The 26031-nt window shown below is 44.6% G+C and overlaps 1 protein-coding gene across 2 annotated transcripts in view; it reads right to left on the reverse strand.

The window, feature by feature from the left end:
- Positions 1–18985: 18985 nt before the first annotated feature.
- POLM (DNA polymerase mu) overlaps positions 18986–26031 on the reverse strand; it is a 183058-nt gene continuing 176012 nt past the window's right edge. For both annotated transcript variants that reach the window (XM_086943362.1, XM_086943361.1), the window contains 2 exons: positions 19899–19982; positions 18986–19751 (listed from right to left, as the gene is read on the reverse strand). In XM_086943362.1, coding sequence (XP_086799488.1) covers positions 19665–19751; positions 19899–19982 — 171 coding nt within the window. In that variant the 3' untranslated portion in view covers positions 18986–19664. The remainder of the gene's footprint in view (positions 19752–19898; positions 19983–26031) is intronic.

Consider the following 26031-nt stretch of genomic DNA (forward strand, 5'->3'; position numbering starts at 1 on the left):
GGTGCACTCTCAAAGCACCCTCAGCGGCACTAGGGCGGATGGGTGCAGAGGCCCAATGTTATCCAAAGGGGGATAGGTGGCTTCCGGTTGGTGGCTGCTCACGAGCAGGCCACTAGGTTGTGGAAGCAAAGCTCCTGGGGTTTAGCTCAGAGCAAAGGAGGATCTGTTTTAGCACCCAATGTACTCCCGCAGCGGCGCAGGGGAAGCTGGGTGCGGGTGCTGGATTGGTGTTGGGTGCCCTGTTGATTCCAAAGGGGATTCTCCGGTTTTAACAAAGACTGCAGGCTTGGGGCAAAGATCTTCTGGAGGTGACCACCAGTTGGAGAGGTAAGTTGGGATGCCTGGGCAGGCTGGGACACCATCGGTTGGGCCACCCAAGGCAGTGTGACTTTGGGTGTGACTTTGGGTGCATGGGTGTCTTTAGGCGTCGGGGTTTCTTACCAGCTCCGATGGGGTCATCCTCCAGAAAGAGGCTGCAGGCTTCGCTGGTAGATTCGAGGAGGTCAGATATCACCAGATCTCGGGTCAGAATCGCCAGGGAGACTTCCTCAGGGTGTTGGGCCACTTTAACTCGGGCCTGTGGCGTCGGGTGCAGAGTGGTGCAGACTCGTGGATTTGGCAGGAGCCAGAGTCTGCGGGTGAGCAAATCTGGTGCTCATGGGACACAGAGTCTTTTCTGTGGAAGGCAAGGCAGGTCCTCAGGATTCTTAAGGTTGCTGGCTAGAGGACACATCAGGATTTTGCTTCTGCACGTTCAAGGTGGGGACAGGCCGGTAGTGCTGGAGCCAAGTCAGTGGGCGTCCTCCTCGTCTTAGCTTTGGCACAGCTTCTCCGGTCCTTCTTCTTCTTAGTCGGTTGTCTGAGGAAGCAAGGCTCAGTGGTACCCCTAAATACTAGATTTAGGGGTGTTACAGGTAAGTAAAGGTTGACACCCCCTATTATGCCACCCTCCAGTGGGAGGGGAGCATATGCATCACTCTGGTTGGCTGTGTCCCCCTATCTGCAAGATGGCGTGGACTGAGAGTTGTGCTTCACTTTGCCTCCCTCACCTGAGGAGTGGGGTTGGCACACCTCCCCTCCTCACTTGGTTTTCCCACCGATTCTCCCACCAAGTGGGGGTCAGAACCGGTGCGGGCCAGTTGCTGGAAGCAGCAAAAGGCCTGGGTAAGCTCACAAAGGCAGCAAGACTTTGAAGCTTCCCCTTCGTGGACCCTGCCCATCCTGGGGGAGGAGGCTTGGCACTGCGTTCCAAGATGTGATTTGTTTCAGACCCCGAGGGCTGCAGGCTCTTGACACAAGGGGTCTAAAAACATGTCTGGTGGCGGCAGCTGGTGAGCAGCCACTCAGCCGGGACACTAGTGTTAGGTCGTTTTTCAGGGGGCATCTCTAAGATGCCCTCTGTGTGCATTTTTTATTAAATACCACACTGGCATCAGTGTGGGTTTAATAAGCTGAGAAGGGTGATAGCAAACGTCCCGGTTTTCAGTAAAGCCATTATGGTACTTTTGAGCTGGCAATGCCAACCTCCCAGCACCATATACTCTTAATGGCATTACTGCACTCACTATGTCTAAGAATTGGCTTAGACACTGTAGGGGCACAGGGCTCGTGCACCTGTACCCTCACCACTGGTATAGTGCACCCAGATAGAGGGGTGGCTGATCTATGACAGGGCAGTGGGTTGTAGGAATGGCACACAGAGATGTGTGCCATGTCGACTAATTGCTTTGTTCTGCATCAAAACATGCAGCCTGCAAAGGAAGTGCGCATGTGTAAAGGTACAGGGCCTCAAAGGGAGGCACAATAGGTGCTGCAGCCCTTAGGGGCCTTCCCTGGCCCCTGTGCCCTTCGTACCTGTGGTACCATTTAAAAGGGGTTGACTTGTGGCCAGATAGTGCCAATTGGGTTTTGTGTTCAATGCAGTTTTAGGGAAAGAACATAGGATCTTGGTACCTGTTTGGTAGGAGCCCAGGGCACACTCAGTCAAAGTAAATCAGCAGTTTAGCAAAAAGTGGGGGCTACCATGCAAAAAGAGGGCACTTTCTTACATTCATCTCACAGCATTCCTTGCTACACCAACCTCACCCAAATGTACCTCAAACATCTCAAACCATGTCCAGCTTAACATGCCCAAAGTCCCCAAATATCTAACCCAGATCCGCACCGCATCCCCCTTTCACGAGGTTGGATAATACCTACAAATGGATCACCAGTCCCCCTCAAACTACTGCATACTCATCTCATACTCAATGGCATATGCCCTACTGTAACAATAGAACTTCCAACCCTTATCTTCAATAAACTTTTACTACATAAAATGAATTGTCAAACATGCTGTTATCAGCCTAAAAAGTCACAGTGCAGAACATCACCACCAAATATTTCCAAATTCATATCACCAAAAATAGAGGGTGGGAGGAACATTTGCCTATCTAGCTTATCTGTCCATCTCTCAAACCTGTAGGAGTCAGCAACAACCTGACCCCACTCTTAAATGACCAAGGCCCCGACCCCACTCCTCTACTACTTTTAACCTATCCCCTACCCTTTCCAGCAGCTATCGTGACACAACTAGGCAACTTGAAAAGAATTGGGAGGGAGGGCAGGCCATTAGGTCTTGCTACCCTGGGGCATCCACAGTGCCACAAGAATCAGTTAATTGGAGGGAAACCTTCGGTGCTACTGATAACTCAGTAATATGTCAGCTCCACACTGATAAAGACAGTTATGAAAGGCCTAGTAGTCTAGTTTTAATTTCTTATATACTAGTATTTCATCATCTGTTTTCATCATTCATGGCCACTGGCAGAAACATGACAATATCTCACATATTAATGTCTGATCTCTGTATAAAGGATTAACGAAACAATATGAATAATTCCCCTGCCTTATTTTTACTAACTTCTCAACAGCGTTTGTCTGGTACGGAATCCTAAACTCATTTTCAAAACGTAAACGTTTTTTTTTCCAACCTTTTTTAATCACAGCACACAAAAGCTTGGTCCTGAAGAATGATCTAAAAAACCCCAGAGACCTCAAGCAAATATTTTGTAGGCAACCACCCATTTTAAGAATACACCAACAGGGAAACTTTCCACATAACTACGTTCAAATTTTGAACATCCAAACACTTTCTTAAAATTATTCACGTACCTGAGGGAAAAGCAAAGAATGTAATTAATGAGTAGGATATGGAGGAAAGGTTACAGCGTGGCAAGGAAGTCCTAAAAGAATAATCGCCAAAGTGAACTGCCAAAGTCAAGGTCAAGTTTGAAATGTAGCAACATACTTAGATATTTAGGCAAGAAAAAATACTAAGTGAAGAAGGGTCTCAGGGAGAAGTTTATAGACTTGATTTTTCCAACTGTTTGAACATTCTACAGTTCGAAGCTGCTTGTTTTCCCTGTGAGTTTTACTGACAGTTTTATAGAGGGTGCACTGTGTAGAGCTGTGTGAAGTAGTCTAGTGGTTGGGGGGCGGAGTCATGGGAGGAGCAGGAACAGGAGGAGCCGGGGAAAGGAACGGGTCAGTTAGAGTAGGGACAGTGCGTGAGTAAGAGGTACTGAATTAAGCTCTTAGATATAAGTAATGGTGTCTGTGGTCATTAGTAGCAGGACGCTACACACTGATAGTAAGAATTTTATAAATGGTATAAAGGCTGAATACCAAGTAGGTGTTCACATATATATGTGGTTATTTTCTTACTTTTTACAGAGCGGTGCCTCCTATGTCCTGAGCCGTGGCCAGGTGAGGCGAGGTTTTATCTTCTTAAAAGACGGGTAAGCTGATATTATACATAAAGGAATTGTATATAGAGCGGGCACAATTGAATTCATTGGCCATAGAAATAATGATTGGAGCTCTTAGCTATAACTGGATCTTCTCTTTTTACATTTTACAATGTGTATATACATTTTTGTGTTGCAGAAATCAGAACTGTTATCCTTATCCACAGGTAAAGAGGTTGTGTCAGTTCCAACTCTTTACACACATTATATATCGAGTATATGTAAATGTACATGTATTTATATAGCGCAAATCGCCCACATCGCAGGCATCTATGCGCTTGCTTAGGGAACCCGTCCTGGTATTCCCCTGTGAGATAGCCCCGGCAGGGTATCCACAAGGTGAAAGCCAGGCATCCCGCCGCGAGGGGCCGTTGTGGAGATTAAGCAAGCTATTGCCCAGAGTCGCAGAGTGTGAACCCGTGGGTCGAGTAGGCACCGGAGCGAGAATTATCGAGTCCGTGGAATTATTGAGCCCAACCCCCGTCGAGGCGGGGAATTGAACCCTGGTCCAGGGCCGATCTCAGCTTCCGGGTCTGCCGCCTCTAACCCCTAAGCCACACTTCTACATATAACATTCCCTTGCAGTAGCAATATTTACGGTCCTGGCGAAGGCATAGGATAATTTATCCATAATTGCTGAAACATGTTGACCCCTCACATCTAGACAGTTATTTGTTCAAGACTGTCGTTTTGCACTGTTTTTATGTTTTGATCTATGAGAGGCGTGAATAAATAATTTTTCTTTCCATTGGTCAATTTTAACTCACATCACACACACACTACTGCACTGCAATTACGATTCCCACATAATCGAGTACTCACATCTGGAGGTCTAATTACAGCGTATTTTTTCGCAATAGATTAAAACATCTGCGAGCTCCCCTTACCTTAAGCAAGGATTGTAGCCCTTAGTGCCACTAGTGTGGCATTAGGAGGAGACTCAGATGATGAAGCATGTCACCACTGGTGAATCGTGGGAATCCGTCCTCTTAAAATAATTTTTCTTTACTGAGTTGTAGAAATCAGATTGATCCAGTTGTTAGTTTCTAAAGTTTATCTTGCTTACCAGACCCGTGGATATTTGTGTTGTTTATTTTTTGGGATATTTAGGCAGCCTGCTAACCATGAAGGTTACAGCCACAGGAGCAAAGATCAACTCTTACAAGCCATTAGGGAGGTATCCACTATGCTGTACAGACAGCTCTTGTCCACTTTGGGTTGGAAGCACGAGTCTTGTTCTCATTTACTTAAAAAAAAATTATTTGACAAAGTTTTATATAGCGCGAACTTGACCTGAATCGGATATCAGAGCGCTTTACATAGCACCAGCTACATTACATGAGGACACATTAATTTTTGTTAGGCACAGGGAGATTCAGTGATTTGCCCAGAATCACAAGTAGTTCAGCGTCATTGCTGAGACTTGAACCCAGTTCCCCAGATTCGAGGTCGACCGCCCTAGCCGTTAACCCAACTCCTTTCCCCAACTTACAGGTTTGAGTTTAGGGCGGAATGCTTTTTAGGTCTGATGTTAGACAAGACCTATTGATTTTACTAAAATATTTATATCATAACATATAGGGGCTTTTAGCCACCTGTATTCATACATTGGTCTGTTGTTGTGTCATTCACAATTTGCTTCTGCCCACAACAGAATACAGCATGGGGCAGAGGGTCAGCCTACTTAAGCCAGCGCGGAATTTACGTTCACAAGCCTCTGCCAAAGCTGCCACTACTCGGATTAAGCTTTCCAGAATGGGCGGAAATGCCTTTTCACATATTGCTGCGAAAAGCTGGAATGAACTACCGATTAACCTCAGACTCACTGACTCCTACCCCACCTTCAAGAAGAAACTAAAAACTGCACTATTCCCCACTTCAGAATAATTAATTTGCTCCCAGGTTTCTGCCTTGGTTTTACTGTTATTTTTTGCAGCGCCGTGATATCCTTGTAGGATGAATGTTGCGCTATACAAATACAAATAACAATAACAATAACAAAGCCACTGGTTAACTTCACTTTGAGTGACTGCATTTTGCTGTATCACAAGGAGCCCATGTTTCTCTTTGTACTTTATTATTAGTGTTGTCTTTGTGTTTAGCGCCTGATGTGGCAGCAGGAAGCTTCTGAGGCACATTCTATCTTTATCAGATCCCATCTCCTGCCAACACCCTTATAAATTCCTTTTGGAGTGCTTTGCTTTTCTGATTGCTGCCATTTCACAGCATACCAGGTCAGATTGTGTCCATTTGAAACTGTTCTGTGTTAAGTTATCCTCTCTTTACTTTTCTTTCTCTACGTACTTTCTTCCACTTTTCCCTTCCTAAAGTCTCTTTTCTTCTATTTCTTTCATTCTTTCTTTCATCGGTTTTCTTGTCCTTCTCTTGTTCTTCCTTTCTTTTCTTCTCTCGTTTTCTCTCCTTCTTTCATTCTTGCTTTGATGCCGTCACTTTCCTTTTCTTTCTTTTTCCTTCAACTTCTTTCATTCATTCTCTTTCCATCTTTCTTTCCCTCTCTATTTTCCCTCCCTCTTTCTTTTCTTTCTTTCCTTTCCTTCTCTAGTTCTTTCTTTTTTCCTTCAATTTTTTAAGCCCACTTTAGCCATTGGCTGATTTCACTAAGAGTTACGGCATCTGCCCTTTCCCATGCAACACATCCACACACAAAGTAGTTCCCTTCAGTGCCATGGAGTACCAGAGAATTTTTTTTAGACCCCTAAAGAAAACTTTTTTTCTTGAAGAACATTTTTATTTTTTTAGAATGACGATGCCCTGCATATTCCCAGACAATGTTTAGCAAAACCCATGGCAAAACAAAACTTGCCAGAAAGCTGCAGGCCAAACCTGGACCAAATGGCTTTGCCAATGCTTGTTGAGAATGAGGTCACATAGATCCTGGTCTCCTAGGAGAGCAATGATGGTACCTCTTATCTGCTGCGACGAAGAGAAAGATCCCTGCCTTCCCACAAATGCTGCCTCTGGGCTCTTTTTACTACCAAGTGATTGGGGCATTCTGAGATACAAAGTCTTGGACCACCTCAGTAATAATCCCTCATCTGGATCACCCAACATCTACACTTTTGCAGCCAACCTTAAATTGTCCAAGACTTAAGTAAGGCTTTTCAACTGAAACATCCCTCCATGATACATCATCTTGAAAAGTCAATAACCCCTTCATCTATGCAATCTACAAGGCGCTCAGCATGGTGAAGCCCTGTGGATGTCACGGCTGTGAAGGTCTCCAATCACAAATTCTCAGGCTTATTTTCTCTGTGCATACTTCCATCGCAAGAAAACACTCCTCCAATATTTCTGATTTCTTTGTCATGGTCTCCAGCACTGCTACAAAGGCTATCGAGCCCTGTCTAGCACTTAAGGAGCTTATGTGCCACTAAATCATCCACACTTTCCTCTACCGAAAACCCCTCCAACAGAGCTGGCTGGGAAAAATGTTATTCTCTTTAGAATGTTTCCCGACCACAGCGATCCGTGCCATCTCTAAGCAAGGATCAGCTCAAAGCCTCATTTTTGTTGTTGCTTATCCTTGCAGACTTCCCATTATGCCAGAGACAGTTTGGCTACCTGGGAAGTCCCGACTCCAAATCTTCCCAGTGGTATCCCAAAAATGGAAGGTGGCTTGTAGGAGAGTAGGGTCTGCTATCCTATGGTCACCCCAAATTTTTGCTTTTTGCTTCACTGGTTTCTGACTTAATGTGGCTGTGGGCCTGCTAATCAGACCCACAGCCTGCTGTTCTCTCTCTAAATTAATGCCAATGCACTTTAGGTGCATTACGAATTGGAACTGGTTCACCTTATGAGCCCCTGTATTAGTGCACCCTAGGTGCCCAGGGCATAGGTGTATCCAAGGCCTACCAGGGGCTGCAGCATGTATTATGCCACCCCTGGCCTGGCCTCCATATTTGACACAACTGGCTGATCACTCAGCTGGGGTAAGTCGGTGTAACCACCTCTTACTTAGGTACAGTATGTCTGTGCCTAACCCTAAACTGGACACAGATGTTCCTATCAGCCACTCCTATGGAAGGCCTCATCAATCCTGGAGGCAGAGTGCTTGGAAATATGTGAGATGGTGCTCTAGCATGAGCTGAGCCTGTCTGCAGCTGTCGGGAACAACTCCCTAAGCTGTTCCGGGATATTGCCATACCATATACTCTTAAGTGCATTATAATCCTCGCGGTTAAATGCTATCTTTGGTTTGGCTTTATCAAAACATGTCGAGTAAGGTGTCATACGAATTGGAATACTATCCCCTCGCCAATTCTGGCGACGGGGATAGCATTCCACCCTTCTAGAGGGACACGACATGTGCGTAGCCTTAACCCCGGTTAAAGTTAAACAGAGCCTCAGCTTCACAAAATGGACGCTGCCACCACAGACACAAGTCTGGCCTCCTGCTGCTGACCGAAACTCGGCAGATGGTGGCCTGGACAAAGGGTTTCCTGCCTTGGGAGGTGCGAGCACCACCCCAGACAGGATTTTGTGTATTGGGTAGGACAGGGCTGAATAGAATCAGACATGCCCGGGGCACACAAGGTGTCCCCGTGCATAGGCCAGTCCAAACCGGTTCTGGGGCCTTCCAGCCCCAGTCCTGGCGCGGAGCTGGACAAAGGAAAGGGGGTGTAACCGCCCCCCTTCCTGGTTCCTCCCAGAGGAGGGACCTAGTAGGTGATCCACCCCCAGTTTGGGAATAAGAGGGGGAGCAGTGCCATTGCACAGCAGATCATCCCGAAATCAACTTTAAACAAGAAGAAGACTGGACTTCGACATTCTGCTGCACAGAAGACTGAAGAGAATCTCCCTTGTGGCCTAGGAGTGGCCACCCTGTGAACGCAGGTACCAACCAGCAACTCGACGTCTGCTTTGCCGCCGCCTCCCGCCGGAGACCGAGCCCAGAGCCCGACAAGAACCAGACTCCCAGACCTCTCAGAGCCCGATCCACAGTCCCTGCGAAGAAGGGACCCGTGGAGGCACCGAGTGACGTGGGACCGGACCTCTTGAAAGACACTCGAAAAGCTGACTGCGCAGCTTCTGAGGCATCCTCGACGTTGTGCTTTGGGGATTGAGAACCCCCACCACCGAGCAGCCCTTGCACCGAAGATCAGCCCTCCAGCATCTCCACGATCTGCGTGGGGCCCTTTTGCATTGTGCCACTCGACGCGCCATCCCGGCCACAAGCCACGTGGTCAGCGGCCATCTTGGCGACGAACCCGAAGATTTAAACAGCAGGTCTGGTTGCTCCAGACCTACCCAAGCTCCTGTGAAAAGGAGCACTCGCTCTGACCTTGCTGGTCCGAGTGAACAGCATCTTTCAACTTCTGCGTGGCTTGCATTTGCCAAGGCCTGTTTGCTCCGATCAGGTCGCCGACACCGCCAACAGCGAGAAGCCTACGTGGGACAGCTCGTGACCGACTCCTGGACGTCCTCGACCCCGGGTATCCACGTGGCTGCAGAAAGAAGCTACCCGACAACGCCTGTTTGCACCCGACATCGCCTGGTTCCAATCTGGTTCCACGGTAGTCACTGGCTAGTGACTTTGAACATTGTCCCCTCTGCTTTCAGGTCTTCACATCTTCAGATCCACCCTTGGATCCACCGGAACTCTTCTCATCGAGCCGCCTGCAGCATCTTCAGCTCCAAGCACCATCGACCAGCGTGACGAAACCCGACACAACTTCGACCCTGTGCACCCGCTTCCTGTGGGTGAGGTAACTCAGCTCCGCCGGTGCTCCTACACTGGTACACATCCCAAGGGCCTGTGTTTTAAGTTTCAGCTCCGTAGGTCACTCGGAAGGTTCCTAACTTTCTAACTTTGTGCTTTTTACGCACCATAGACTTTGTATTGAGAAGTGCGTGCACTTTGAACACTGCACCCGAGTCCCGTGGGCCTTTCCCGACTTAGTTAACTCCAGTCTCGAATAGCTCCAGCGATTCCCAAGGCCCTAGGCCTCTTCACTTTCCTCCTGGTATCTCTTATACCACTTTCTTAGTATATGGTTTAGGTGGCCCCTAGGGCTCATCCATATTGTGCAACTTTTGTGTATTTTAAACTGTCTTGTGATTTAACGCTTGTGCTTCTGTGCTCATAAAGAGTCCAGGGGATTTTAATAGTTAATAAATCAATATATATTCTCAATATATATCTGTGTGGTGTCCCTTTCATTTGGTATTCAAGGGGGTTGTGTATGGTATAACAGCTGGCTTCACATGCCTTTCAGAGTTTAGCCTAAGACTGCTTTGTCCACGTTACCACTAGGATAACTGGTCTACAAGGTTGAATTACAACCATCATCATAAGGGTTGATTGGCATGGTACAAAGTGATCACTAAGAATTAGTGAGCATTATATACCAGGCCAACTTCTCACATGGCTGATCAGTGTTTGCCCCATATTTCCACTGACCAGATGCGGCTTCCCCTTTGCATTATGCTGTAACACTTGGAGACACTGTTTAAAATGTGGGCAATGTGACTCTTCTAAACACATTTCGTTCTACCCCCATTTTTATAAAGTGAAAGTACATGGGACGATGTGCCATGTACTGCTTGGCCGTACATAAGATTTTAGAATGTGACAGCACTTGGCAGCGGCCCAAGCTTCCCTCCATACATCCCAGTTTTGAGATACATATTGGTGTTGTGTAGCTACTAGGGTATTCCCAGCTGGGACAGACAGTTCACCAGGGACAGGAACCAGAAGTGGTTGCTCCACTTGCAGGGAGGATCATCCCTTGGATCCTGTAGAAGCACAATTGCTGTGTCGGGCCTGAAACGACAAGCTGATGGGTTGCCTACAAGAAGTGGTGGGGCCCAGATCAGGTTTAAAGCACAAGGCCTAGCTGACTAGCACATGTGTGCAGGGCGATTAGAGAAAGGGAGCCAACCCTAGAGTTTCAACCACCTGCAACAGAGGTTGCCATGATTGAATTGAACATCTGCATGACCTGCTTGCTGGGACCATTAAAGGCCTGCACCTCTGGGAAAGCCTGGGGGCCCCTAACCCATTCAACTCCAAAGAAGTAATAATCTTTCCTAAATGTGAGTACTTAGGGGGTGTTGCATTGGCAGAGGATCGTTGTCCTATTTATGGAAGTTTATGAACCATACTCTGATGACCTACAGTTCTACAGATAATAAATATTTCTTTGTTTGAAGGACACTCTGATCCTAACCAGCAATTTCGCTAATTGTCTGTGACACCACCGTGTGTTAAATTTACCAAGATAACCCATATGCTTGAAAATGTGGACAAAATCATCTGTTAACTAACTAGAATCTCGGAAGTTCAGGTACCTTTGTGACCCACTGCTGGTGCGAATGTTCCCCTCTCAACAGTGGTAACTTGCTGGGATACAGATTGATCTCCTTGAGCTGTACTTTGTCCCACTGCCAATAATAACTGGACTTTTTAGTGTCAACCACTGATGAAATTGGCAAGAACCTGATACACCTCCAGTGCCCGCCTGTGCCACTCTTGAAGTTGTAGGTTGGGTTCTAGTTCACTTTTCAGTTGCAGGCAGTTGGGCTTTGGGGTTTCGGCTCCATTGAGATATCCTACTTCACTACATGGTTGTAGGAGTAATTGGAGCACAGCCCAGTGGCATAACAACATAGGAGAAATATTTGAATCCAGGGTTATTCACTGTGACATTGGCACATCTGGCAAGTCCCTGGTGGTTATCCGAAGACATAATAATGAATATCTGAAGGCCCTCGCTGATTGAGATTAGTGATAAACATCAAATTGCTTTTAGCTTTATTTCTGTAGTTTTCAGACAAAATGCCTCTTTCGGGTGCATACTATTAATTATTAGTGTCACACCAGAGTTCCAAGCTTCCATCACTCCCTGGAGTAACCCATGATTGCTTGATTTAGCTATCCTCAGAGTGTGTGCAGTAAAAAGGAAGTCCTGGGTTATCCAATTGGAATAAATAACAACCAAGGTTCAGAACTCCATTGGTTAATTACAGTACCTACCTTTGACCTTAACCCAGTAACCCTCTACTATACCAGTCAGTGACTCCAACTATGTGGTTGCAAGAGTGGACACACGAAGTATAAACATTGTACCTACCATGTGAACATAATGAGGCCTTACCATTGGCAAACTGCAATATCCTAGTCAGTCTGTGTTTAAGAGGACCCAGAGGAGCAGGAGGGTCAGACTCCTGACCTCTTGGACACCTGCAAGGATAGCTCTACCTTCTCTTCACTTACGTTCGACGAGGAGTTCTTTGCAACTCACACAACAGATCTGCAGAATTTGCTAGCGAAGATTAGGTAAACTTCATATGGCCATCTTAGCATATTGAAAAATTGCTGGGTACCGTCTGAACAAGGTTTCCTTCCTTTGCAAATCTTGTCGATATAGCACAAGCAGTCCTGAAGTGCATACAGGAGATGATTCATGAAATGCTGCACATGTGCATTATCATCAATTCTAGTAAAAATTGGGCACTGCACATTTATGGTTCTCAAGGCTGGTAGGAGAACCAGAATTTGTAATGTCTACTTGAATCATATTGCTACGGTCGAGGTCTTTCCCTTGCCCAGGATTGATGAAATCTTGGACAGATCAGGGACTTCTCAGTTCATCTCTACCATGGATCACATAACTAGGAGCTGGCAGACAAATGATCATGAGAGATGAAGATAGGTTCATTTTTAACGCTCTGTAGGACAGTGAAGTAAATGAAGAAGACACACTTCTGGGAGTCAGAACAGGTAAATAACTGGGTTTATTGGTAGAGCAGATTAACGACATGCACCTCGCCAGCTGATCAGACTCTAACAGTCAAGTCTGGAATCTCGCTTGGCTAAGGTAAGACACTAGAACATATCTAACATTCTGACAAACTACTTAAAGGGCAAGGAAGAGAATAAATTTATAAATATTACAATTTTAAAGAAGTATTAATTTACAGCACACCTCCTTCCCTTAGGGTAATGAAAATCTTGGTAGAGAAAATTTACATATATAGTCATTCAAATAGACAGGTAGTCTACGAGAGCTTGAACTTCTGATATTATGTATAACAGTGCGATCTTGAGAAACATCATTTTGAGGAAGTGTACCATTATTATGGTTTACCTGTACACCAACAGCTTCAAAAGCATCACCGCCACCTTCCTCCCTTCGACTTATTGTAGGTGGAGATGTAGTCACTTCCTCTGGAGTAGAAATCTTGTAACCACTTTTATCCACTGAACCATGAACTTGCTGACTTCTGTTTTCATAAGAAGTAGATTTTTGATACAGAGCTACTCTGTGAATATTCCACTTTTCATCATTGTCTAAAACTACATAGTATGGAAAAACTTTTTTAACTAAATAAGGACCTCTAAATTTTGAAAGTCCTTTTGTTATCCTTCCTGGTTTCACTTTCACCCAATCACCAACCGAAATAGCATTAGAGTGAATATCATGAGATGATGAGGGTATGTTTTTAAACATACTGTCTTTGAGCCACGAGGGTGTAAGTTTTGTACCAGCACGTCTTCCTCTCATTAACTCAAAAGGGGATTTTCCATTTTTTTTGTGAGCAGTAGTGCGATAAGCCCACACCATTTCCTGAACAATATAATTTGAAAATGAACCTGAAGAACATGTCATTTGTATAATTCCTTTTACAACCCTGTTGGCTCTCTCACAGAGACAATTTCCTTGAGGATTATAGAGAGTGGTGCGATGATGTGACACACCACAATTTGACAAAAACAATCTTATTTTGTTGGAAATAAGTTGTGTACCATTATCCGTAATAAGTACACACGGGATGCCTTCATCCAAAAATAATTTGTTTAAAAAATCTATTGTGGAATCGGTGGTGATTTCTTTAACAATATTAACTATAAGTCACTTTGAAAAAAGATCAATTGCAACAATTGCAAAGCGATGAGAAGATGGTAATTCATCCATCGGACCTATAAAATCTAGACAAACACTGTGTCAAGCTTGACTAGGGGAAGCAATATGACCCATATTAGAACCTGACCCAACTTTCAGTCTTTTTTCTCCTTCCTTACAACAAGAACAATTTTCAACCCAAGACACTGTCTGCGTATCAATACCTGGCCACCAAAAATTTGCTTTAATTCTCAGTTGAGTAAGTCTCTGCCCTCGATGACCCTCATGTGCAAGTTTAATCAATTGTGTTCTCAATTCAAAAGGTGGAATAAATTTGTCACCCGTGAAAAGAATATTGTCACCATGAATTGAAAGTTCATCCAAAATCTTAACAAAAGGACGTACTGGAGGTAAAACACTGCTTTCACGCCTAGAACCTAATTTAACTAGATTAACCACTTTATCAAGCACAATGTATTTTTTCATAGCTGCACACCATTCCTCCTTAGTGAAAGTGCCCTCCCCTAACGTCACAACGTCATGAATAAAAGCAACTGCACTTTCTTCCTGAGCTTCAAATAAATCATCACTAGAATCCACACTCTCCACTGGCCTAGAAAGACAGTCGGCTTGTATGTTGCGCCAACCTTGAATGTAGGAGATGTCATATTGATATTCTTGTAATCTAGAGGCAAGTCTTGCTAGCCTGGGAGATCCTTTACCGGCTCCACCAGGCTGACAAAATACCAACTAAAGGCTTGTGATCTCTCTTAATCTGAAATTTCGTCCCCCACAGATAAGTCCTAAAATAGTATACTCCCCACACAGCAGCTAGAGCCTCTTTCTCTATAACTGAGTAGTTTATTTCCGAAATTGTAAGAGGACGAGAGGCAAAAGCTATGGTTTTCTCTCCTTCCAAATGTTTTTGTAGTAAGACAGCACCCAAGCCAATACTACTTGCATCCACCATCAAAATGGTATTGGATTTACTGTCATAAGGAGCCAAAACCTTTGCTTCACATAGTTCTTTCTTTATAGCATTAAAACAGTTAGTATGTGAATCATTCCATGTAAACTTTACTCCTTTCTTAAGTAGGAGTCTCAAAGTGGCTGTCTTATCTGAAAAATTCCTAACAAATTTGGCATAGAATTCAATTAGACCCATAAAGGAACGCAGTTGATCCTTATCAGAAGGACAAGGTGCTAATTGTATGGCCTCTACAAGATTTTTCTTTGGCTTGACACCTTCAGATGATATTTTGTAACCTAAGTACTCTATTTGTTGAACAAGAATTTTTCATTTTTCTTTACGCAATGTTAAACCTGCATCACCTATCCTGTGTAAAACAGATTTCAATATCTGATTGTGTTCTGAAATAGAGTCAACGAAAACCAGTATATCATCTTGAAAAAATACTGCTTTTTTTATACCCTTAAATATCTCAGTTACCATTCGCTGAAAAACACTGGCTGCTGAGATAAGCCTAAAAGGAAGCCTAGTGAATTGGAAAGTACCCTCACTTGTTATAAATGCTGTTAAATGTTTAGACTCATTATGAAGGCGAATTTGATGGTACGCACTCTTCAAGCCTAACTTTGTGAAGAACTTAGCACCTTGCAATGTGGATACCAATTCTCCAATATTGGGGAGGGGAAAACATCAGCAACAACATTTTTATTCAAGGACCTCAAGTCTACACAGAATCAAATTTTTTTATCAGCTTTCTGAGTGATCACAACTGGAGATACCCATGAAAAAGCTTCTACAGGTTCTATAATGTCACCTTGTAACATTTCATCAATAACATTTTTCACTTCTTCCCTTACAGCAAGTGGTACTCTTCTCACTGTGTTGTACTGGTACGGCCATTTTTTAACATAATTTTGTGGACATACCCTTTAAGTTCTCCTAACTCTTCCCTGAAAACAACCTTTTCATCTCGTAAAATGTCTTCAGTAGTATACTCATCCACCACCATGACCTGCACCAGGGCTTTAGGGTTGACTATTATGTGCAAATCATATTGATGAATCCAACCTAGAATTTGTGGACCGTCAACTGTACCATACACTTTTCCATGGGTGGATCTGTTCATAAAAATAATATTTGATTCAAAACATCCTATCAGTTCAATTGTTTCACCTTGATATCGTGTGGGACATATGTCACTATCATTAAGTAGCATGTCACCCCATTCAATCTTGAACATTGATTCAGGGATTATGGTATACCTTGAGCCTGTATCCACCATAAGACTCCCCGTATGACCATCAATTATGAACTCGGCTTTCGGTCAATTCTCTCTTTTTTCATAAAAAGTAACTATATCTCGATCTACACTATACATTACTAAAATCTTGTCCCTGTCTCTCCTTATTTCTAAAGAGCTCTCTTCATTAACAGCTATTTGTGTTTTAGGCTTATTCCGACACATTCTTGAAAAGTGACCTAGCTTACCACATTTAAGCATTCTTTGTTGTTAGCATAACAAACTTTTGCCTCGGAAGTATGCGTATTACTGCCACATCTTGTACAAAATTTAGTTGGAAATTTGTTTGGGTAATTCTTCTTTTGTAAACTCTTCCCTTTCGCTTTTACTATAGCTACACCTTCCTCATCACCCGGTTCACTCTCATTCATCGACTTCTCTGACACTTCAGATATTTGACCCTGGGAACTACACTTATGTAGTTCCTTCATTCACTTTTCTGATTCCTCTACAACCTTAGCTAAGTCAATAGCTAATTTTAAAGAAGGGTTTTTAGCTGCCCATAACCTCTCTTGTATTTTCCTATTATTACACTGTACGATAAGCTGATCTCGTATCAGCTCATCTGTCCAAAATGACATTTGACGGAAAGTTCACGTAGACGTGCCACAAAACCATCAATTGATTCCTCAACACGCTGTTTGTGTGTATAGAACTTGTATCTGTTCATAACCAGGTTTTCCTCCTTTGCAAATCTTACTTCAAGTCTCGTAACAGCTTCTTTGTACTCATTAAGTGTAGACTGCCCCGATTGAAGTGCTTGAGGGAGATACTGAACTTTTCCGTTTGGCTGAAAAGTCCTGTCCATTCAGAGCTTCGATGTAATTCTCAAACATTTTTATCCAATCTTCCCATGAGATGGATGGTGCACCAGGCTCACTCAGAAATACAGGAGGTAAGGCCACCACCACTTGTTGAGCCATGTTTATCTAAACACAAACCTAAGCAAGACCACTCAAATATTCATTAAGTAAAAACACTTAACAGTGAGGAATAACAAGCAAAAATGACTCAGAGTTAGTAAATATTAATATAAGTAACCTATGTAAGTTGGCTTTAAATAAATGAAACTCTAAACTTTTCTACATCTGAGGTAATGAATATTTGAGACAAATAGGTTTGCTTTCATTTGTATGACCATTTGATTAACATGAACTCACATACATCAGTTACAATGAATATTCTATAAGTTATTACCAATGAAGAGCGTATCACTAAAATTACGCTTGATTAACTGGTTGTATGGAATGTCTAAGACTTAACATTCACAATAAAACGCTGACGGAAGTGTCTTAATTTCTCTTGGTGAGTGATGAGTGTCTCTTAATTAATTTCTCTTGGTGAGTGATGAGTGTATCTCCAAAATTTGCACTCGAACAGCTGGTTTATAAAAATCTCACTTACTTAAGTTCCACGGTAAAACGCTGCTTAAAACGCTTTAAATGATGTTCCTTATGATAAGCGATGAGCGTATTACCATTCTGGTTAGTTATCTTTATGATGAGCGTATCATCGAATGTTAGCTTCGAGGTGAAGTTTCCACTGTGCAATGATACCTAAACCAATATGGCTGCCTTGATGTGATCCGTCATACGCTCAAGTACATGGATATCAAAACACACACTGAAGGATCAACGCGTCCGTAACTTAGCAACTCTGCGTCGCGTCGCACAAAGGCACTGGCTCACGAGGGAGCGTCTGTGTCCAGGCAATGCTGCGTCACCGTGGAAAGGTCTGGTTGCTAAGCAGCAGATTACCAAGCCACGTCACGGGACTGAGCATGCGCACGGGGCACAACTCACTGTTTGGATGATGACGTAGGTTGTCTCCAAAACTTCTCTGTTTCCTCCTCAACTCAAAACGGATGCTTTCAAGGATCGCGTTCCTCTGCACAGCATGGATTCTCCCCAGGCAAGGCGTCTTTCGTTGTCCAACTTATCTGCTCCTCCTCCTCTTCGCACTTTCATGTACCATTATCATTAATAAGTACAGAAGGGATGCCTTCATCCCATCCTCATCGCCAAATTGAAGTAAATGAAGTAGACACTCTTCTGGGAGCCAGAACAGGTAAGTAACGGGGTTTATTGGTAGAGCAGATTAACGACATGCACCTCGCCAGCTGATCAGACTCTAACTGTCAAGTCTGGAATCTCGCTTGGCTGAGGTAAGACACTAGAACATGGTTAACATTCTGACAAACTACTTAAAGCGCAAGGAAGAGAATATATTTATAACTATTACAATTTTAAAGAAGTATAAATTTACAACAGAAAGCTCAGCCACTCAGAGTACCAAGTGATGCCCCTTAGCATAGTTAGTACCACGAGAACGTTTCGGAGGATAATGAAGCATACATCAGCGATTTTGCGGTCTTCAGTCCTTGCTGACATTCCACCTTGATCACATCTAGACTGTGATGATGAGGACGAGAGACACATGGTTGACTGTAAAGACACTAAAGTATCTGTTTGCCATTGTGATGTCACTTAGGTGGGCAACAGGACAGGTATAGCTACTATAGGCTACAGTAGAGGTTAATGTTTCATGCGTGGTGCCTGGGCACAGAAAGGGAATGGGACCATCCTCAGAAATGCCAGCTATTACATGGTATTCAACCCTTGCTTTAGTAAGGCGTAAGCACTGTATAAGGACTGCTTGAAAAGAAGATGCCTGGACAATGAAGCACTGTACGAGAGCAGACATATGAAGATCGCAAAAAAGCAAATGTTAAATTCCCATTAGACGAAGTCCTCTCCCAGGGAAAACCCACATCATACAGACAGATGTTTCAGATGTTCTATCTCACAAGCCTTTGCCTAGAGAGCCAAAATGATCTGTGGCTGAAAATCGATTTTGTTTTCTTTTTTTGGGGGGTTTTAGACTATGAAGAGACTGTCTCCCATCCCTGCTTCCTCATCTATCACCCCATCTCCCCCCTCCTTTACCTCCATTTATCCTTTTTCACCATCCATTCGCGCATTCTCACTGTAACGGCAGAAAGTCCAATCGCAGAACTGGGTTCAAGACACATTGGTGAAAATACGCACTGCGTACAGACATAACCTTTGTGTGTTTACTTTATTTAACTTTTGTTAGCCTAGTGCCCTTGACTGTCAGCAACTGCTTTTAACAACATTTGTGGCGACCTTGACCTATTTCACCTATTATTAAAAACTGCAGGGTGTGGAACAGGTGTAGCTGAGGTGTACAATAGGCTGATACCAGGCAAAGGTAAACTAAAGGGATGGTTTACGTGTGATATCAGAAAATATCAGGCAATAGAAAAGGCAGATCTTCAGTGTCATGGAGGTCAATACTATGGAACAGAAACACCAGGGAGAGTGGTGGTGTTGATACTGTCTGGGGCAAGCCACTAAACACAACGTAGGGCGTAAGTGCATTTTGACTGGCCAGAACATCACAATCCCAGGTCATGCAATTATATTACAATGTTCACATGTGGAGAGTGAACAAATCCCCCCCCCATCCAGATGAAATCAAAGCACCCCAAGAGTAGGGGATGAAAAGGTGGTGAATACTTCCACAATCATTAACAGTCTCAATACACCCACTTGCAAAGAGGGAGCAGAAGACGTCCATCAGCCTCCTCCTGAGCAGTTTCAGAGGATCACTACACTCCCAGATGAAAAGTGATGGATGGATCCCATAGCTACCATATCACAGCTTCTAATTTGGATGCTGGTAAGCTACTTTGCTCCTGGATTCCTGCAGGCGTACCACTATGCATTGCGTTCGGTTGGCAGTATATAGTCCAGACCCAAGTGCGCAAAAATGTCTTCCTCGCAGTGCGCTGGGAGCATCTTGTTCTGCAACAAGGAAATAAAGACATGAGAAGTAACCAACAACATCCACGTCTTCTGTACCTAAGACCCATCTCTCCAGGTTGGTCAGACAGATGATAGTCAATTGGCTCACATCACATGTCCCAGACATGCACCATCCTAGACACCTACCTGTTTGGTGTCGTAGAGGGCATGGCTGTTTAGAATCATCTTCTTTTCATGGACAGCGAAACGTCGCAGTTCTCGCTCAAAGTGCTGTAACAAGAGGAGGTAAGAAGGTTAAGAAGAATGGTGAAACAATAGTGAATGGAGGAAGTGGGTGAAGGATTTGAGGGCAGGAAGAGAGGAAGTAAGACAGAACACTTATAGTACTGTTCTGATGTGCTGGGCGAATTTAAAGGAAGTTACCTTCGGTAGTGGTATTTCTGGTGCATACATGATCTACCTGCACAATCTGCACTTTAATAATATTCCCAGGCATCAGACTGGGCCGGAAAGCTTTTTCCCTGAGCAACAGCTCTCCAGCACCATTAGGTAGTGCCATGCTGCTCCAGCTGTGACTCTGTTCACCAGACAGGAAGTCACAGCATTTAAAAGGCACCAATCTGCGCATAGATATTGGCTCCTAACACTATTGGCATGCCCCAGCGAGGCATACAGAGAGGAACCGAAACAGCAGCGACAATAACAACACATAACACTATTGCATATCTTGGGATTCTATTATATACAGTGCTGACACATCAGGGGTGTTGAAGACAATCTTGTATCCACCAGAAAAGTCATTACCCAAGGCAAGTATCCTTGCCTTAAGAATGGATACCCCAAAAAATTCCACCTCCCCGGGTTCCCGCAATAGGCAGGCTGTGACACTTTGCAAGGGCTCCATTAAGTCTGTGTAGCACTCCGCCTCATTGGCAGGATGGGTGGGAGGGAGGAAAGTCAGGTAATTGATAGACTGTGCCATTTGAAAGGCGAAAACAACCTTCTGCAAGAAAGATGGATGAGAATGCAGGACCAGCTAGTATGGGTAAAATCTTGAGGAACAGGCCAAAAAACAGTCTCTTCAAAATAAGAATATAAACAGAACAACCGTCCATCGACTCAAAGATGGATGCCGCTATAAAAGTATACACAAGATTCATATCCGAATGAGAAACAGGGAACAGAGTGGGAGGAAGCAAGAAAAGCAAACCTTTCAGAAAAGGTGCCAGCACAGGTCACCTAAATAAATATGGCTGATCCTGTAGAAATTTTGAAAGCTGACAAGGCAGCTCGGTAATCCTTCACTTTAGCCACTGCCAGTTACACCTGTGCAAAAAACAGTGTAAAAAGCAGAAAATCAGAAAGGCGTGATTTAAAGGGACCCAAACCTGACCCACACATCACTGTACAAATTTGTTCCAGTGACCCACATGATGAATTCTGGGGTGTGCTTTTTGGCAGTCAAGAAGAAGTTTGCAACTTGGTCAAGGAGGCAAAACTACTCCGACCAGCATTACTCAATATCCACATGTACAACTTCAGTGTTTGGGATGGAGAACCACTGACTTCACAGTATTCATATACAACCCTGACGTCTCGTCAAATATCTGCATGAACTGCAGAATTCAAGGCCCTCAGGTCAGTAGATCTGTAAGGAAGAACAAAACATCATCTATGTATAGTGCGATTCTGTAAGCCAATCCCAGTGACCACTCAAAGCTGAGCACCATAGCATCCACCCTAACCCATGCAGCCAATAGCTCCATGGTCAGGGTGAGCAGCAGGGGGGACAGCTGGCATACCTGTCTCGTGTCCCATTGAACCCGAGAGGGTGCCAACACCTTGTTTGCAACCTGGACAATGGCAGTCAGATCTGTATATAAGAGGCCGACATAAGAGAGGAACCATGGGTTGAAATTCATGTTTGGAGTAGTACAAACATATATTTGCAGTTGGCCAAGTCAAAGGCTTTATAGGCTAAAAGTACAGCAGCTGGGCTTCCCAAGCGATCTGCCAAGGCCAGGGCACTGTGGACCTCTCTAATACTGTGGCGCATGGCTCTATGTGGTATGAACTCAGCCTGATCTGGATGGCCCAAGTCATTCATGTGTCCCATAGGTCTATTGGTTAGAATCTTGGCGAGACGCTTCACCTCGACAATGAGGATAGGGCGGTATGAGGAGTGGTCCGTGGGTGGGTGGCCCAGTTTAAGGAAGACTACGATTTCAGCATGTCTCCTCCGGCAGGAGCACCGATTCTGTTAACACGGATTGGATGGCTCCCAATAAATGTTGGTCAAGTTCCGGCATATAGGATTTAAGAAATTCACAGGGGAAGCTGTTAGATCCTGAGGCCTTCCCAAGACGCATCTCTGCCAAAGCGGTAATGAGTTCCTCCTCTGTAATCGTGTTATCTAACAATGCACGGATGGTATTCGACGGGGACTGTGGGGTGTTGGCCTTAAACTCCAGTATCTGGTCCAGGGCTACTACATCGTGATTGGCAAATAGCTTGCCATAGAAATCCGCAAAGCTTTTGGCCTCAGTCCGAGGGTGTGACAGGAGCTCACCTGCAATGTTACGCACGATTTGTGTAGGGGAGACAACCCGAGAGACCTGACAGAGCCTACAGAGCATCCTACTGAACTTATCAACCCACTGGTAGGTGTAGCTCTGGGCCGCTTACCACGCTTGTTTGGAAATGTTACGGAGCAGCTGCTAATATTGCTTCTGGAGCAAGTGGAGCTGGCACCGGGCCACATTACTACCATCTTGTTTAGAGCACACACTCTCATAGCCAGCACATATTTGCAACACTGCCTTGAGAGCTAACAAAGGAGTAAACAGACTTAGGGAGCAAAGGGACCTTTGTACCGAACTTGGGACAGACAGAGTAACGCCACTCATGGAATTCCTAAAAGCGCTTTATGGCATTGAACCGGGATAAACCGGTATAACACCACCCCCTTCTGTGGCAAACAGGAGGGGGAATGGGGAAGAAAACATGTCTTTGTGATTCATTCATGCTATATTTTGGAACACCCAGGAGGGAACTCTCCAAAACAAAGCTAAAGTATTTGTAGGGTGAACAGATTCCCCAAACAAAAAACTGGTACAGTACATAGACATAGAAATAGGACTACAGTTTGCAGTAGGACTATTTGACTGGTGTCATAGACATAGAAAAGGGACTAAATGACAGCCGCCTCCACAGACACAGATGAAGAATTACAGACAAATCATATGTGTGACACCGACTTAGCCGAGAGAGACTTTGGGGTTTCAGTGACCGTCACCCGTGTGACCTGCTAACTGCACGGTGTGATATCCGTACTTGCTGTCCAGCAGGGTACAGTCTTTTGTCTTTTCATCCCCAACAAATTTAACAGACCAAGTTAAATCCACATTGCAGCACTACTTCCATACCATATCAAAGACCTCTTAATCATATCATTGTATAGAAGCGTCACAATTATTTATAAGATGATCAGTCTATTATATTATAGCACAGTGCATCCAAGTTGCGTAGTATCGAACTAGGGAAACCTAAGTCTTAACAATGTCCCCTCCCTCCCAACTACCGCCACCCTGTCTCGTACGTCTCCTGGTCTCCCCGTCTAAAGTGCAACAGTCCTTGGCTCGGTTATCATCTCATCTGTGATATTACGTTCTCTCATTACTAACTAACCTGTATGTTCCTCGGGGTCCATTCCCATCTGATAGTCAAACAACCGTCCATCATATAATTCGTACCTACGGGTTGTCTGCCTGTGATGGCAACAGTTCCAATTCCTCCAGCTCAAGCAGCATCCGCCCCCAATCCTGCGCAATCGGGTATTTCCTGTGTCCCTTCACTTCCGCCCTACGCAGCGCAGTACCCTCCACTTTGCCCCATCTCAACAGCTCGGACCGCCATACCTCTAGGCTTGGAGACCGAGCCGACTTCCACCTCATGGTTAAAGCACTGACTGCCAACAGCAAGGATAGGTCGGGGAACTTCAACTGAGCTTTATGGTGTTTGGGGCGTTTTCGGTGTCCTATTAAACAGTATAGCGCTTCTCCTGGCACCTGCAGGGCTGTGATTGTTCATAAGATATGGCAAACATCCCCCCAGTATCCACACAGTCGTGGGCATGCCCATATCATGTGTAGGAGGCCAGCCTCGTCTGCCTTACAACGTGGGCAGCAGTCGGGAGAGTTTGGAAACCTTTTATGTAGCCTTTGAGGGGTGAGATCCGCCCTATGCAGTATCATAGCCTGCATAAATTTTAGCTTAACATTCCTGGACACTCTCCTGGGATGTTCAAGGATAATCTTTCAGGCACCATCTGTTATAGCTTCCCCTGTGTCTAATGTCCAGGTGTCCCTGAGTGTGTTAAGAGATATGGCTGCGTGCTCCCTGATCCCAGTGTAGAGCCATCTCACTAAGTGGCCTCCAGCCCCCATGTAATAGAGGAGGTGTACTAGTTTGTGCTTTGCAGGTTTAGTCCATTGTGGGGCCCATGTACGTCGTATGTAGTGTGACACTGTGGCGTGTAGGATGTATAACCGCGGGGGGGCTCCAGTAATTTGCAAAAAGGAGTCATGGTCTAGTAGCGTGTCATCTCCAAAAAGGTCACCTACTGCGCCCACCCCCACCTCCGTCCAGGGCTGCAGTCTGCGTTGTGTCAATCGTCCCTGTGGTGTTGGTATGCCTAACAAAGGGACGTTGTCTGCGTAGGGCTTGGTCCCAGATGTATACGCTAGTGCTTTCCGCCAGCACATCAGGGCTGTGTGTAATAAAGGATGGCAATCCAGAGGGATCCTGATCTGTGGCAATAGTAGGGAATGTAGCTCCCCGCGTGCTAGTCGGTCCACCGTAAAGTCGATCTCATGGAGGTTACTACCCGCCACCCAACGCGTCAGCCACTGGAGCTGGCTGGCATAATAGTAACTGCGCAGGTCTGGCACTCGGCCGGGTCACTCACATGACGTCAGAGTGTGGCCCCCCGAGTCCTGATGTTCTCCTGACTTCAGTTTGCTGGGAAGGAGGGGGCAACGCAAAGGCAGGCAATCTTTATGTTGATTTTTCTGCTGGCCTATCCAACAACAGTAGCCACCAGAGTGTTGTTAGCAGGGCCTCGCACATCATTTTTGGGCTGCGTCCCACCTTGGAGAGAGGCACAAGGTCACTCATGTGACGTCAGAGGGTGGCCCCGAGTCTGATGTTCTCCTGACTTTAGTTAGCAGGGAAGGGGGCCCACCACAAAGGCTGGCAATCTTTATGTTGTTTCTCTGCTGGCCTATCCAACAACAGTAGCCACCAGAGTGTTGTTAGCAGGGCTTCGCACATCCTGTTTGGGCTGGGTCCCACCTTGGAGAGTGGCCCTGGACTGAGTGACGCTCTCTGCGCAGCATCATTAATTAAGAGGGAGGAACTAAAGGGTCTAGTATAAGTCAGCAAAGGCTTAAGGTACAAGCCTCAAAATACAAATAACCACAAAAAAATAACAAGCATTTACAATGCAACGGTTTCGCCTTTGTAAAAGTTAGAGCTATTGGCATTGTAAATGACAAATTTTGGTTTTGAAAACAGATAAATAAATGGCATTGTCATTTACATTGCCAATAGCTTAATCTCTCACAAATGCGAGACCTATTGCATTTGCACACACACACATAGCACAAACACATACACAGAAATGGGGTGGGGGGGACGAGGAGCAAAACCAAGGCCCAAGTGATTGGTTCTTTCTGAAATGATAGTGATGAGCTAAAACGATAGAACCGAAGAGCTCTATCACTTTAAACGTTGCATACTTACGGAACAAAATGTGAGCATATTACAGTAAACAATTACTGGACATTGATGGTATTCCTTATAACGGCAGGCACTTTTAAAATAATCATCTGGGGATAGTTTCAAGTAAAGTCAGAATAAAAACAACAGATTCCACTAGCAGCCTCACAGCTGTGTTCACACGTGGAGGGCTATGTGATAATAATAATAATAATATTAAGTAATAAGGAGCACAAAAGGCAAAACATGAAAGTAAATAAAAATATAATCTGCTATTGTGTTGTATAATGAAAAATAAAAGTTTCACATTGGGTTTTTTGTATAAATTATGCTCAAATATGGAACTTTTGACAACAAAGCATATTGTTATATTTTTACAACCCTCAACCGTAAAGTGTAGTGGCTTAGTGGAGTAATGCCTCGACAATATGGGCCTGTGTTTCATCTTACAGTCACAGGTTCAAATCCGGTTATGTGAACTCTAGCCTTTCATCCTTATGTGTTGGACAACATTAATTTAGATTTCAAAAGGATGAATAAG

Source organism: Lissotriton vulgaris, chromosome 11, assembly GCF_964263255.1.
Source record: "Lissotriton vulgaris chromosome 11, aLisVul1.2, whole genome shotgun sequence".
Classification (NCBI taxonomy): Eukaryota; Metazoa; Chordata; class Amphibia; order Caudata; family Salamandridae; genus Lissotriton; species Lissotriton vulgaris.